General features: G+C 39.0%; 1 protein-coding gene across 3 annotated transcripts in view; it reads left to right on the top strand.

Moving 5' to 3' along the window:
* rbks (ribokinase) overlaps window positions 1-15,720 on the top strand; it is a 45,903-nt gene that overhangs the window by 747 nt on the left and 29,436 nt on the right. Inside the window, exons 2-6 of one of the 3 annotated variants that reach the window (XM_036132836.1) lie at window positions 3,989-4,050; window positions 10,957-11,089; window positions 12,134-12,197; window positions 12,586-12,648; window positions 15,465-15,629. In XM_036132836.1, the coding sequence (XP_035988729.1) occupies window positions 3,992-4,050; window positions 10,957-11,089; window positions 12,134-12,197; window positions 12,586-12,648; window positions 15,465-15,629 (484 nt within the window). In that variant the 5' untranslated portion in view covers window positions 3,989-3,991. Of the gene's footprint in view, window positions 1-3,988; window positions 4,051-9,955; window positions 10,071-10,956; window positions 11,090-12,133; window positions 12,198-12,585; window positions 12,649-15,464; window positions 15,630-15,720 lie in introns of those variants that run through there. The other 2 variants (XM_036132837.1, XM_036132838.1) reach the window with 2 other exon arrangements.

Below are 15,720 nucleotides of genomic sequence, written 5' to 3'. Positions count from 1 at the left end.
GTCCTGCCTCAATTGTTAATTTATTTATTTTTTGCAGGACAGATGACATAACTCCCCCCGCCCCAAAAATAAATAAATAAAATAAAAATAAATAAATAAATAAATAAGAAAAAAAATTAAAGCCATTTGTCTAAGCAAGTCTCTGTTGTAATTCAGTGTTAACTTGACTTTGTACAGAGTATAACAACATGATGTATGAGTCCTGGCAACGATGTGTGAGAACCTTGCTGAAAGTAATTCCAGCAATTTTATAGCAAATAGGATAATGTAAACACAACCTTCACCCTAAGTGAATTTTAGTCAATTTGATGGAATCCACTATTAGGAAATACCTGTCGTTAAGATTAAGATTAAGACAGACACTTCAGTTTTAATTTTATAGGGATTGTTAATGGTGATGGCTGCACATTATATCACATAGATTATCCTCAATATAAATGTGTGCAATATTAACATCACCAATGACTGTTGGGAATACAATATTTGTTGGGTGTTATAGTCCAATTTTCAGAAATTTGCATGTCAGTAATGTTAAATAGAGTTTCCTTTCGATACAGACAGAGAGGAGTGAGAAAAGGAGGATTTATTGCAACTACTGTTGTCATTCCAGTTAGGACAGCATGATATATTGCATATTTACCAATACTGCAAAATCAGTTCTGCAAGGGACTGCTTGGGCAGCAATACATGTTAGCTAATTATGTTAATTAATTGCTTTCATGCAATGTAGGCTATGCCGGTAATATAGTTGATGTTGCTTGTCGTATAAATCCGCAAAATTGTTCTGAGAGGGCATTAAGATGTCCTGGTAAAGTCATTAAAGTGTATTGCCTAGATAAAAAGAAGTTATACGGGCGTGCATGTGGCGCAGCGGGTAGCGCGACCCATATACAGAGGCCTTAGTCCTCGACGCGGTCGACCCGGGTTCAACTCCGACCCGCGGTCCTTTGCCGAATGTCTCTCCCCCTCTTCTACCCCCCTTCCTGTCAGCCTACTTTCAGAAAAAGCAAGCCACTAGAGCTGCAAACCCCCCCCCCCCCCCAAGAAAAAAAAGAAGTTACACGTACCTGAATAGATAACTCGTATATGGGGGTCTATATTTGTAGTAAACCCAAAACAAGAAAGACACTAACAACTTAACGTATGTTTGTTTATCTCTAATCCTTCCGTCCAGATGTTGACCATCATTATTGTATATTGTTAACCTTCATTTATTGTGCAGCCCTCATTGCAAAATTTAAAAGTGTCTGCATCTTTTCAGGATTTTTGAAAATATTGTGCAGTCCTAAACTGAAGTTTTTTTTTTAAAAGATGTATTCTTCGCTAATTTACATTTTTCAGAGTCTCTTAGGACTGTTCATTAATTATTATTCCAGTATAAGAGAAAATTCCCATTTCTCTTATACTTACGGTTTAGTCTAGTGGTATGAGGGTCCCCGCCTAAGAGACCGAGGGATCAAATCCTGACTGGGGAGGCTTAGGTTTGGGGGAGTGGTGGCCTAGTGGCTAGAGCATTGCTCTTTGGTCCCAGAGTTTCTGAGTTTAACTTCCACAGACTGCCACTCTGGGTCCCTGAGCAAGACCCTTCACCCCACATTGCTCCCCGGGTGCCGCACAGTGGCAGCCCACTGCTCCCCACGGGCATGGGTTAAATGCATAGAACAAATTTTGTTGGAATGTATGTTGCAATGACAATAAGGATTATTATTATTATTATTATTATTATTATTATTATTATTATTATTATTATTATTATTATTATTATTATTATCATCCTTTCTTTAAAATGGAAAAGGCAAAATATAATTTTTCATGAGTAGGGTGAATGTGAGTTGATCTTCATTAATTAGAAAATAACTGCTCGCTTAAATGTGCCTATATCTACAATAGGAGCAAGAATTAAAAGTGGCAGACTAGGATGGACAAGAATCCAAGGTTGGTTTTCCTTTACACGCAATGAACGGGGTGGTAAGAGAGGTATTGAGATAAACAAAAACAAACTTCTAAACTCTCTGTTGAAGAACATCACCAAAGAGAATCATTTTATGGTCACCAAGTCGCCATAACAACCTTTAGACATAATCTACATGCCAATTAAACTATGCGCATTGGTCAAATTAGACTAAAATTTAGCTTTTTGATATCAAACTCCAGGTGGGTCTGGCCGCTAATAAAGGACAGACGAGCACTTCTTGCCCCCCTTTAGACATGCCAATGAAACTATGCGCATTGGTCAAATGAGACAAAAATTTTGCTTTTTGATATCAAACTCCAGGTGGGTCTGGCCGCTAATAAAGGACAGACGAGCACTTCTTGCCCCCCTTTAGACATGGTGGAAGGTATGTGATCATGGGCGCTCTGGAAACCTTGTTAGAGTGCATTGCATCATACAAAACCTGTTGGGTGAGCTAAAAAGAAAAGCATAGAGTCCAGGACTCTGGATGACCCAGAGAGATTGTGCAGAGAAATGGTCAAAGATCCTCTCTCTGTACGCTACAACTCAAGAAGCTGTCCTTCTGGCAAAAGTGGTTGATAAAACAAAACCATGGTGGACATAAATGTGGTACATGAAGATAATTTAAATGTATCCTTAAGATGAAGCACTAAATAAATGTGTTCAGACTCAAAGCCTGTGTTGTGTACACTAGAATCTGAAGCAACGGTTGCAAACCGGGGCCTGACTTTTGCCGTGCAAGCCCGACATGAGTCAGACGCCTGCAGCCAGACCTGACTAGCGTAGCGTAGACCAGAGCACATGGTATACAGACCAGGTGTGGCCCAAAGGTTCAACAAAGGTTTCATTCGTGGCCAGATGTGGAGCGGAGCTGTTGTGGGTTAAACATTCTTTGCTGTCTGGGTTTTACACAATAGCATATCTGCATCCTAAATACTTGTTTGGTTTTGGATGAATGATTGTCTGAACTGTCAACCAGCAGCCTGGATAGATATTTAGTCTCTGTTTTTGATTGGTTTTATATCAGATTGAACAAGTGTGCAGGAAGGGCTGGACATGTACAGGCAAAAGCAAATCAAACTTTGCATATAATATTAAAAAGCAAACACAGAGGCTGGCGCACAAAGCATTATCATTTATATTTGTGCATGGGTTTATTGTGACTGATTCATGGCTGGGAAAGTCCGCCTTCACGGGAGTGATTCAGACGCAATCTGAAAGTATCCATCAAAAGAAAAACAAAAAAAAATGCAGGACATGTTCAGCTGGTTATCACGCACACTTTACTGTTGGGATTCCTTTAGACATCCTGGGAGTTTCTCATTATACAGTGAGGTTTCTGTCTTGCACTATATCAAAACAAAATACTCAGTTTCAGTAAGCAAGGGAGAGTCGTACAAGGTGTCACCGCTCTTCAAAAGGTCAGAAACCAGAACTCTCCTCATAATGTCATGCACTCTTATAATAAAGGTTGGTAGGGGGGTGGGGGGCTTCTAAGTTAACTTCCCGCATAGAGAAGACAATACGCTGTGAGATGTGGGAGACAGAATTGAGCCATCTACAGCCAGCGGCCAAGCTTTCCAAGTCTCCCACAGCCTATAGGAAGAGATTTAAGGAGATTAACACGCCGGCATTAGCTCCAATACAAGCAGGGGATTGAATTAATTACAGAGTTTGCTTGGGCTGTGGTGCATTCACGGGGCATAGCGTCAAAATGCACCCCCCCCCCCCATTCCCACCCCCCCGGTACCCTGGAATATGTCCAACTCAGCCCTGTGATAAACGCTCTATTTTTACCTTCTCCCTTGTTTCAGTCAAGCTCATGCTAATGTGGGATGTAAATGGAGTGAGTTTTGTTTGGAGGCCTCAGAGGGAGACTAGTTTACATATTTAGCCTGAAAAGTCTGCACTGCGCCTTATCTGAATGGTCTCGTTTCCGAATAGGCCGCCCAAACAATCGATAATCTCCTGTTTAATGAACATGTAATCAGATCTTTCGACGATAACTGAGATACTGTTTCGTCTGGTCCATAGATCATGAGCGACGTGGCTTTTGATGTCGTTGTGGTCGGCTCCTGCATGACTGACTTGGTGAGGTGAGTTAACTTACACGCTTGCTCTCCGTCGGCTGATATCATGTTGAAAAGCTTTATAGTGAAAAAAAAATCACAGAAAACTCCAAAGCTTCCTCAGCTCGACCCAACAGGAAACAGAACATTGGGCCAGGTTCTCTTTGACATGTAAGGCAATTCATTTAAAAAATGTAGAACAAGAGTTCTCAGCATTTTCACCTTGATCCTGCAACATCTGACTCAGCCGCTTGGAGTTTTGGTGATAAATATGCAATAAAATGTATGATGCTGTTTCAGATTCTTTTACACCACTCAACATGTGCAAAATCCTCACATGATATCTTCAGATGAAGATTGTATACTAAGAAAAACCTGTTTTTCACAAAATCGACAGCCACACTCATTGGGAGTCATAACAATTCATATTAGATAAGTAAAAAAAACATTTTGTTTATGCATATTTACTTTTTTAGGTTGATTACAACATATCAAAACTTGAGCAATCCACAACTTGTTGTTCTACTAGGGTGAAAAAAATGATGTGACTTCCCTAACCCTGGTAAATATACGCTAGAAATTATTTTCATTTAACCAAGACGTTTCTCTCTGATTGGAAATGAGACTGGCATCTCTGAAAAGATAACTAAACGTCTTAAAAGTAGAATCAGTTGTGGGGGAAAAACAATCTGTTTTTATTTGCATTTTATTATTATTATTTTAACCTTCCCAATAATAGAATCAGTTATGGGGGAAAAACAATCTGTTTTTATTTGCATTTTATTATTATTATTTTTAACCTTCCCAATAATAGATGGGAAAATCCTTTTTTTCCTGTTTGCGCTGGTATTTTGTCTTTGGTGATGAGCTCCAAGTCTCTGAGGTAGGAAGGCCTCTTTACCATCACCCTAATCTTTAGCTTGCTGTGCAGGTTCTCCGTCATATTGACCAACTCCAGAACATTAATTAATTCCTGCCAAAAGAAACATGTTAGTGAATTGAATTGTTTACCTTAAACCTAGATCTGCCAGGGGTATGAATAATTTTGAACTAAACTATAGATGGACTTCTCTGCCCTCTTTATTGCACCACTGAACAGACTTTAAACCTAGGTGAAATACAAAAAAACTAGGTTCTTCCTTGTTATTGACGGTGAGTATGCTCAGCAGTGCAGCAAGGACACATTCAGACGACTGCTAACTAAATCAGAATGGAGCAAAACTTAATAAAACTCCATTATGCCTGCTTTTCTTAATAGACTTGAAATCGGAGTCATTGGTGTCAAACCTTCTTCGGTACAACATGATCTTTTTGTAGAAACGTATTTTCATTCAGTGTTGAAATACACATTTTAACCTACCTTATGACTTCAAAGTTTGGACACTATGTAGGATTTCTGAAATGCCGTTTAAAAGTGCCTATTAAAAAAAAAAAGGCCACTGTTCATAAGTCTGTAGTGTTTGATTCATATTTTCCTTCTGAGCTGTCGGACATTCTTGTAATCTCTTTAAGTGGATCTTTAGGCATTCTTTTATTTAATTGTCACAACATGCAGTTGAATATTTAAACTGGAATGTTACTGGGAAGCAAATGCTATATCCTGTGGTACATCCCCTAGGAAAATGGCTCTGTAGATGTTGTCGAAGTCAGCTGGAGAGAATATTTTCAGACAAATAACGGTGCATATGTAGCTGGTTGAAGTCACCTAGTAGCATTAGTTCTGGATTGTAAAAGTGCTGTTTCCTTTTAGAGAGTAATGCAAAGCTGAAAATTTGACATCACTACCAACATCGGGAACAAAAATAGAACTACAGATCTCTACTTCTTATTAGCAACCACCACAACACTCTTTTTTTTCCCGTACAGGGATTATATTTCAGCATGCATTGCTGTGGAAAATGAGCCATACATACTGAAAGGGGATTTCCATCACAGCATAAAGTGGACTCTGTCGCAGGAATAAAGGAAGTGGTCTAAAGTTAGACTGCTCTGCTGTTTTTCAGTGTTTTTCCTAAAAATGTTACAGATAAAATGAGAGGCCTTGTTTGTTTCATGAGCTTTCAAGCAAGCTGTATCCAAAGTTTGAAAAAAAACTGTTTGATAAACTGCAGCCTGCAGCAAATCTCTTGATCCAAGGTGATGCAGACGTTTACTGTAAATCAGGTTTTCAAAGATTTAAAGGGTGCCGATAGTCTTGTATAACTGCTGCTATTGAAAATGTCAGCGTTGCATCATCCTTATATGTGGTGAGATCTGTTGAGCCAAGTCGGATCCATTCCCACAACTGGTTAGTCATCGCCAGCACCACAGTGTGTTAGCTGAAAACAAATTCTCTGCCTCTTTGTGAGCAATGACACCTAAATGTCAGAGCTACAGCCAGCTGAATGTGGAAGAGTTTTGATTTATTCTTTAAAGGTGTTTTATGTCACGTTTCTTACTCATGAAGAACACATGCCCTCTCCTGCTGAGTGGGGGGAGCTTTTATTTTGGCTCTCATTAGAAACTCAACCCGCAACTTTCTGCTTTGAAGGGCAGGAGTTGTCAATTAGAGCCTTAATAAGCTTACGGAAAATGGCCTGGTTCTGGGCGGGAAAGGCGGAGGGGATTTTTTGGATGGAGGTCAGAATTTGGATGGTGGAATACAATTTCAGTGCTTCAAAGTGATGCATCTGGCTTTGAAGTTAGAAATCCAGTCACCGTTTTTGGGTTTCCTTCTGTCAGAGACGACCCAAGTTCTTAGTTTTCTCTTTCCGCCTATAAGATGATCAGCTGTTTCGCACTCTGCCTTTTTTTTCCAGCTGTGACTTCTTCAGCAGTAGAGCAGCAAGGAGTAACTTCTACGCTGAAATGAAGTGCAGATCTACCCGGGCCTTTAACCCTTCGTCAAAGAAATAACAGCGCCCCCTGCTGCCAAAGCTCTCTGATCGTTTGCAATAAACTTTTCCTTGAAATTGGGTGCATAAAACCACTGCTCTTGTAAAATAATAGCTCTGTTATTACTAATGTACAGAAATCCTCACTTACAAAGGAAAAGTAATCGCCTCATATATTTTATTTTAATAGTGCGTTTGCTCATATAATCCAGTTTATGTATTGCTCAAAGAATTGAGCATCTCAAAAAGGTAATTATGAATTGAGGATTACTTTTATAAGTAGACTTGATTGGACGGATTGAGGTATTTGTTACCCTTCTAGCAGATAACCGACAAAAAATAAATACCGGCAAAAAAAAAATACAAAATAATAAGAAGAATGGGATGATTTATATCTCTGGTTCACCTTCCCTGGAAAAGTTGCATTATTGTTCTCATAAATCTCAGCTAAATCATTTTAATTAAAACATGTTTTCCTTCCATGTTTCAGAAAGGTATTTTCCATTTTAAAGCTTCCCTACCCCAGAAACCTTTTTTTTTTTAAATAGTCTTAATCAGACAAGATATCTAAAGACTACAACAATTAGCTGTGAATCGGGAAATCCATTAAAACCAAAATGATGGTGTTTTAACGGAAAGATATTTCTACTTGATTAATTATACCTTATATACACATTTGTGCAGGCACATTTATAACTTTTATAACTAGTCAAATTACAAAATACTTCTATTCTTTTTAAGGTTATTAACAGTTATTTTTATTGATTTACTTAAATAAATAGCTATGTTTTGGTACCACTTTGCAATTTTGAAGATTATCAAGATTATCCCTTGAAAAACCATTGTATATCCTGCACTTGCTGCTATTGCACTTCTGGTTTGACCTAAACTGCATTTTGTTGCCTTGTACCTGAACCTGTGTAATGACAATAAAGTTGAATCTAATCTAATCTAAAAGTACTTATTCATAATTAATGAGAGATTTTAAAACTATTTATTAGAACTTAATTCATAAGGCAGCAATAAGATGCTTTTTGTACAGTGATAGGAAATTGTTTTTTTTTTTTTTTGGCAAGGCTTAGGTTACTTTTACCTCTTCTCTCACTCTTAACTTATTGTGCAGTGACTTCTAATTAATGATTTCTGAACAGTTATTGTCTACTTAATATACAGTGTATTAATGAGTTTGAAGAAGATTTTTGTAAATGCCTTACATTTTTGTGTTTTATGGTCAGTAAAGAACCAGAGAGGAGGATCACCTCAGTAAGATGTGTAAGAGATCTGCCTGGAATCTATAATTGTATGAATTAAATAAATGAAATCAGTAACACATCCATGGCTGTTCCAGACAAAGAGTATCCTGATAAGTGGCTTGTTATATGGTGCTATAGGCTGCCTCTGGTCGCTAACTGCATAATGGCAGATTGCACGTGGCTCAGATAAATGGTGTGAGAATTAAACTCCCACGTATGTGCCTATTGTTAGCAAAGCAGTTCACCAGTTGTCCATGAAAGGTGTCTTGAACTCGTCCCCTTCTTCACCTTGTTCTGATTTCCTGGAACCTCAGCAACAGGATTCTTTTATGGACAGGGGTGATTATACAACATGGTTCAAAGCAGCCTTTTCTATGTGGCTCCTGGACTCAGAAAAATCACGTCTGTGAGTCATAATATGAGCTAAAGGTCATTGTGCTTGAATTAAATTACTTATTATGCAATCATATAGTATGCATCCTGTTCTAGAAAACTCCAGCTCAGGTAAAACCTTGAAATCTCTCAGGGCCTTATTTTTCAAGCTTCTGGTCCACATTAGTGCCTCGGAAATGGAAAGGCAGAGCTCCAGTTCGAACTGTGGAAAACATATTTTGAGTTTGTTTTTGTCCTCGTTTACTTCCCCATGTTGCTTGCCAGCAGCTAAGGCAAGGATGGAGGACAGGGAAATGAGAGCCAGCCTCAAAGCAAACACTCCACGTCACAGAACACCTGCTTTGGCCTCTTGCTTCCGTGGGAGAAAACGCATGAGGTTGCACTTTAGCACATAACTGCCCTGTTTGCCCGGTGCACTCACCACAGACAACAATAGCCAAGTGTCTCTTAGCGTTTTATGAGGCGTGGGTGGCTTGAGTCAAGAATTTGGAAATCTGTTTGTCTTACCTGTCAGTTGCATGGCTTCAGGTGGCTACAAGCCAAAGGTTTATTCATTATTTAAAAATTATAATGTCAGTTATTTTACATACTATTAACATATGATTCATATTTCAGAAGTCTGAAAATTCAAATATCGCTGTCTGTAGTGTCATTTATATATTAGTAACTTGACAGAAAGAAGTGCTGAGAGAGATAGGGAGGTAAGCATGTACGTACACATACACACACACAAATATATATATATATATATATATATATATTGTTATATAATAATGTACAACAACTTTATTCTAGCAACAAGGATTTAGCTTAGCTTTTCTTTAATTAGCTCAGGGTAATTTAGCCTATTTTTGGTTAGCTTTTATTGGTTTAGTATAATTTAGCTTTGTTTATCTTATTTTTGCTTATCTTAGCAAAGCTTAGCCAAATTTAGTTAGCTTTTTGTTGCTTCACATAGCTGAGTTTAGCCTTGCTTAACTTTTACCTTCTTTCTTTAGCTTATTAGCTTGTTTTGTTTCTTTGGCTAGCTTAGCTTAGCCTAAGAAACTTAGCCTTTTTCTGACTAGCTGACTTTTTCTGCCTTAGCAAACCAAATGTGTAAGTAATACATTGTTGTATAAGACAATAGTAGAATAACTTTACAATTCACCATTATCTTTTAGGCGTTTTGATGCTTCACTTTGTTGCCAGTCCAATAGCTAAGCTATCTGATTGCTAACAGTAGTCATTTTCCTTCATCCAGACATCAAGGCTTTTTTTCTGTCTTAAATGCACCATCTCTACAGCTTATTCAATTTTATAGACATAAGGAGTGCATTTTAGTTATATATTGCAATATAATTCTCCAGGTCCCATGAACTTTGCTTGTGTTGTTTTTTGTGTGTTTTGTTATTTCTTTGTTATAGCCTTTGAACAACGTGTAGGCCTATGCAAATGGCTGTTACCAAAAGTATGTTCTGGCAACTACAAAGCATACTGATATGAAAATAAACGTAGAAGTTGGTTGAACCACGCAAGTTCTTCAAAGGTAATATGTGTGTTTAAAGGTCAAGCAGAAATGTGTTTTTTATGTGTACAACCTTTATTATTTTCATTTTACATGCATTTCAGCCTCAATGGCCCAACATCCTGTTATCTTAAAATCTGTTTTCCCGTCCTTACTGTGTTTTCACACACTGATACAAAAACACCAGGGTAAAAAAAAACAACAACAAAAAAAAAAAGTTGCCCAGTTACTGGAAATCCTGTGATTGAGTAAATTTACAGTAACAGCACACCTGTCACAAACATGCTCATACACATGTATTAAGAAAGCTAACAACATTTTGAAAAACAAGTTTGTAACACCAATTTGCTACCCACAATCTCTGTGGCCCCAGGCCAGCAGTGTCCGGGGCCATACCACACAGACTTGACATCTAGCAATAAGGTTCTCTGTTTTCTCACCCCCATGTTACTCACCACCTATTCCAAGTCTGAGATTGGTGCATTCAGGGGGGAGACAACTCCTCCCATACCTTCCTGTGGCATATCATGCTCAAGGGTAGGGTTGGATTTTACCAACCAATGAGTCAGGCATTGCGCTCATGGCCAGTAACAAGTTGAGACTTCTATGAGATCTGCTTGTTGCATCATTTGCAAATTTGGAGATGGTTGCATTCGATTATTCAGATCTAAGTAAAATAGTTGTTCTTTGAGTAATGAAGCAATTTCCTAATCCACACTCTGACCTATATTTTTCTTTCTGTGATTGTGTTATCTCCTATTCGTTCATTTTAAGAATTATTGAATTGTGTTGAATCTTACCTTACAAGCCCTTCAGTCAATCTGCAGACTCCACATAAAACTTCTTACTGTCCCTTTTCACACATTTTTGTCAATAACTGAATAGCACAATGTTTTGTTTCCCTCAGCCAGGCACCAAGGCTACCAAAAGCAGGAGAAACCATCCATGGTCACAAGTTCTTCATTGGCTTTGGAGGAAAAGGAGCAAACCAGTGCATTCAGGCAGCTAGACTAGGGGTTAAAACTGCCATGATCTGCAAGGTATGAAAAGGACATAAAGTTTTCAGCCAAATCATGGTGTTGGTAAATGGGATGAGTCTGAGTTGAAATTTGAACTTCTTTGAAAAACTTCAAAGAAGTTCAATTTGAAAATAAGTATTTTTACCTGTCCAACTTTGATTTTTCTCCTTTTTCTCGTCTCACTCACTACCAATACCCAACCATCCGTTACCATGGTCCACCAACCTAACAACTCCAACAAACCTTTTAGCCTCATTCCCACTTCACAACATCAACTGTCCATGGCTCATTTTTTTTCATCATCAATACCATAGCGCATGTATTTGCCCACCCACACTTGTGTGCCTTCAAACAAGCCTATTCCCAAACCGTACAACCTCAAGTCTCCAATCAGCAAGCTCAGCACGGCCTTTCAACCTGAGCGCTAAAGCGCCAAAGCCCCACCTCTGTCAGAACAAAGAGGCCCAATCGATAACAAACTAGTGCGGGAGGAGCTCTCCGGGCATGGGGAGAACCCAAAAATAGACAACCAGGCTTGTCAAAAAAACATCCAAGACAAAAGGCCGCTCTTCAAAGAGAAAAAGGCCAAGCAGCCAATACCATCCCAACCCACAATCACAGGCAGCTAGAAATGCTCGCATTCAAGCACGTTTTTTTAGAAAGCGTGGGTTCGAATTGGAAGCCTCAGGGCAAGGTGGGGACCCCTTTCACAACCCAAAGTAGCTACAGATGTGGACATCCCAAAGCGGCTAAAGAAAAGAGGGGAAGGAGGGAATAAAAACGATAGCGAGGTGGGAATGAAGAGGCGTTAAGGCGGGGTTATCGTGTCTTCAAGGCTTGGCGCAGCTGGTCGTGTGTTTGCGAGTGTGTGCGTGTTTTGGCTTTTGTTTGTTCGTTGTTTGCACATTTTCGGCAGCGGCACCATGCCAGTATGCTGGCAGGGCACACGAAAATCCATCCCAACAGAGAATTGAGTGTTTCACTTTTCAAAAGTTGCCGCTAACCAAGTCTGACCCTACTTGACACTCTCTTTGTTGAAATCGTTTTGCTCTCAATCTCCTCTAGGTTGGTAAAGACTTCTTTGGAGAGAATTATATCCAGAATTTCAAGGACAATGATGTACACACAGGTAATATATTTTGGGCTTTTTTTCTCCCAACGCATTGGAAAACTGGTTACCATTTTCATGGTGCACTACAAAAGGGTCCTACTCAGATCAACATTTTTTTTCGCAATTAGGATTCATCCTTTTGTAACATTTGGAACACACCAACAAGTTTGCTCTATTGTTGTGGCCAATTATCGTAACTAATTTCTGCTTTTTAAGTATTGTGCTAAGCTCTTCTCGACGTGTTATCAGCCAAATGTACACAAAGCAAATGGTAGAAACTACAATGCTAGCATTCTGTTTTTCAAAAGCATTTAAAAAAAAACATGTGGAATAGAGTTGCTGTGCTGCAAAGACAAACAATAGATGTGTTTAAACATAGCCACTTTTTCTTCCTTTTCTATCTTAGACTTTGTTTGGCAGACTTCAGACGCAGCCACGGGAGCTGCTTCAATCACCGTCAACGATGCAGGTAAATGGTTGTGCCGCTAACCTGTACTGCCCTGCTGAGATCCAAAAAGCTCTTTGAGTTGGAGAAATGATTTCATGCATGCACAGCCAAGAGTACCTGTAGGCTATCAGCACTCTCTTTTTTCTACAACAACAGCACACACACATCCACACAATACGCCTGTGCATTCTCTACATTTAAGACATTTCAAGAGAGTCGCAGTCAGATACTGAACAAAAGATCTTATCCATCGTTGGATCCAGATCTTGAATTTTTACTCTATTTTTTTGTAAATTAGAGTGAAATTGAGACAGAATCAGTGAAATATTTCTTGTTTCTAACCTTAACCCATAAAAACGGTGGTTATGCACCTCAATTTAAAATGGAATTTAAGTTAAAACATTATAGAGTGAACACAGTTGCCTTCACAGTTACTATCACAGGCCGTTATTATCTTTACTGCAACATCTTGAGTACATTTTGAAGTAAATGGATGTAGTAAGAGTTTGTGTGTGTGTGTGGGGGGCAGTTAATGTCCATCATTGCGTTTGCTTTTATGTGTTGAATTTAAAATAAGTCGCTGGTTATGAATCTTTGAAACCCATTAGAATTTGCTCATTTCGCCTCAAGATTGAAAAGGCAAACCTTCCCAGACACTGAAAAAGGCACTATCCATGCGTAGGTAGGACCTCTTTTTCAAGGGAAGTGATTTAATTAAATGTGTTTTTTGATATAAACCCTCATCCATGACATTATGGCCATTGATAGGTGAAGTGAAAAACATTAATCATTTCTTCGTTATTGCAACTATTATCGGTTTAAATATATTAGACAGCAAGTGAACATTTTGTCTAGAACATTGGGTTAGAAGCTTAGAAATGGGCAAGTATGTGGATTGGAGTGAAAAGGCCCAAGTTGTGATGACTAAATAAGTCAGTCAGAACATACCCAAAAGGAACGGTGGCGAACCAGTGACAGGGTCCAGGCTTATTGATGCATGTGAGGAACCAGTGCTGGCCGTTGCGGTCTGATCCAACAGATGAGCTACTGTAGCTCAAGTTGATGCTGGTTTTAGACCACCTGATGTTTATGTTTCTGTGTAATCCATGTAGTTGGCAAGATGCATGTGCATCACTTACATGGGGAATACTTGGCAGCAGGGTGCACTAAGCCAGTAAAAGCAGGGTGACGCTTTGGGAAATGTTCTGCTGAGAAATCTAGCCATCCACATTGGTGTGAAATTGACATGGTGAAATGGTAAATGGCTTATACTTGTATAGCACTTTAACTACAGTCTGACGACCCCAAAGCGTTTTACATTACAATCAGTAATTCACCCTAACTCCTGCTCCACTGTCGTCCCATGTACCAAAGCGTGACTGAAGACCATGTTCACACTTTACCAGAACCTGCATACCCTTATTGTTCTGATCTCTTTCTGCAGCATAATGACCCAAGCCCCAATGCATTGATAGTTTATTAAATGGTTTGAGAAACACAACAAAGTGTTTGAGATGTTGGCATGGCCTCCAAATTCTGCAGCTCTCAATCAAATCGGCCATCTGTGGAAGGTGTTGGATAAAATCGTCCTTGCAATGGATGCACCACCTTGTAACTTACAGGACCTACAGAATATGCTGCTAACATTCTGGTTTTTGAAACCAGAGAACCCTTTTAAGAGTCTAGTAGAGTCCATGACTGACAGGTCTGGGCTTTTTTGGCAGCAAAAGATAGACAAACACACTACTTGGCTGGAAATCATAATGCCTTTTCTGGGTAGTGCACATCAGATACATGGCCTGTCTGTTGTTAAATTGACATTTATGTACAGTCATGATATGGCAATAAACAGATTTCACTGTGACTATCGATGAAAGAAAAATGGACCCAAAATGGGTCCTTGTTCTCCTGCACAGACCAGTTGTGGTCCAAACTTTTGCCGTCAAACAAATGGGTTAATGTTTGACTCTAGAATAATGGTATACAAAGAAGTTGACATAATTATCACAAGGCTCCCAGTTGCCATGACTGAAAATTAAGCCCAAATCATTACCCTTCCCCCATATGATTGAGAGTTGGTGTAAGGTGTTTTTGCTGATATGCTGTGAATGGTTTCTTCTAAACAACTAGTTAGAGGTACGCATTATGAACAGACATCTCTGAACAGGCCAAGCTTTTTTTATTTGTTTTGTAAATCTGCTTTAATTAACTTTGACTTGAAAACAGAGGCAAGCTTGTTATACAGTTTTTTAATCAATCAATCATTAGATGGTTTGTCCTTGGGATGAATTTTCTGGGATGTCCACTTCTGTGTAGACTGGTAAATGTCTTAAATATATTCCACTGGTTAAAAATCTTTCTGATTGTTGGTAGCAAAGCTATTCGTTGAGATCCCTGCGGATGTTATTCCCCTTTAACATTGTGTTAGGACACACCTTCACGTTCCAGACCAGAAAACTGTCACTTGCTGATGATCAGGTAAATAAATGCATTTAACTAGCAACATCCAACTGTTATTTTCCCTCTAATATCCAGTGGAAGCACTAAGAGTGTACTCATTTTTTCCCCCATTTAGGCTTAATCTTTGTTTTGTAAATAATGACCATGTGGAATCTGTTGTGTGGTTTTTGTATACAGGCTAGATTGAGGCTAGATTTAAATAATCCTAGAACCTGGCATATCTCCTGATATGCAAAACCCTAGAATCTGAAAAGGGTGCAGTTTAATTTCACACTGTATGGATGGACTGTGTATCTATGTATGTTTGTGTGGCGGTTATGTGTCTGTATGTATGTGTGGCTGTATCTTTACACAACTTTTTGCGTTTTTACGGGCAGGTGAAAATGCTATTGTGATTGTGGCTGGTGCCAACCTGCTTTTGGGTGAAGAGGAACTACAGCAAGCTCTTCCTGCAATCACAAAAGCAAAAGTGTTGGTGTGTCAGCTGGAGATCAGTACACAAACTTCCTTAACGGCTCTGCAAATGGCTCATGACAACAAAGGTCAGTGTAAATCACATGTAGAGATGATGAGTTTAATAACAAAATTGTCTTTTAAATAAGGACACTGAAAGTTTCTGATGTCAATTAGTGC

Source organism: Fundulus heteroclitus, unplaced genomic scaffold (genome assembly GCF_011125445.2).
Source record: "Fundulus heteroclitus isolate FHET01 unplaced genomic scaffold, MU-UCD_Fhet_4.1 scaffold_55, whole genome shotgun sequence".
Taxonomy (NCBI): Eukaryota; Metazoa; Chordata; class Actinopteri; order Cyprinodontiformes; family Fundulidae; genus Fundulus; species Fundulus heteroclitus.
This window is presented reverse-complemented; position numbering and strand designations above follow the sequence as displayed.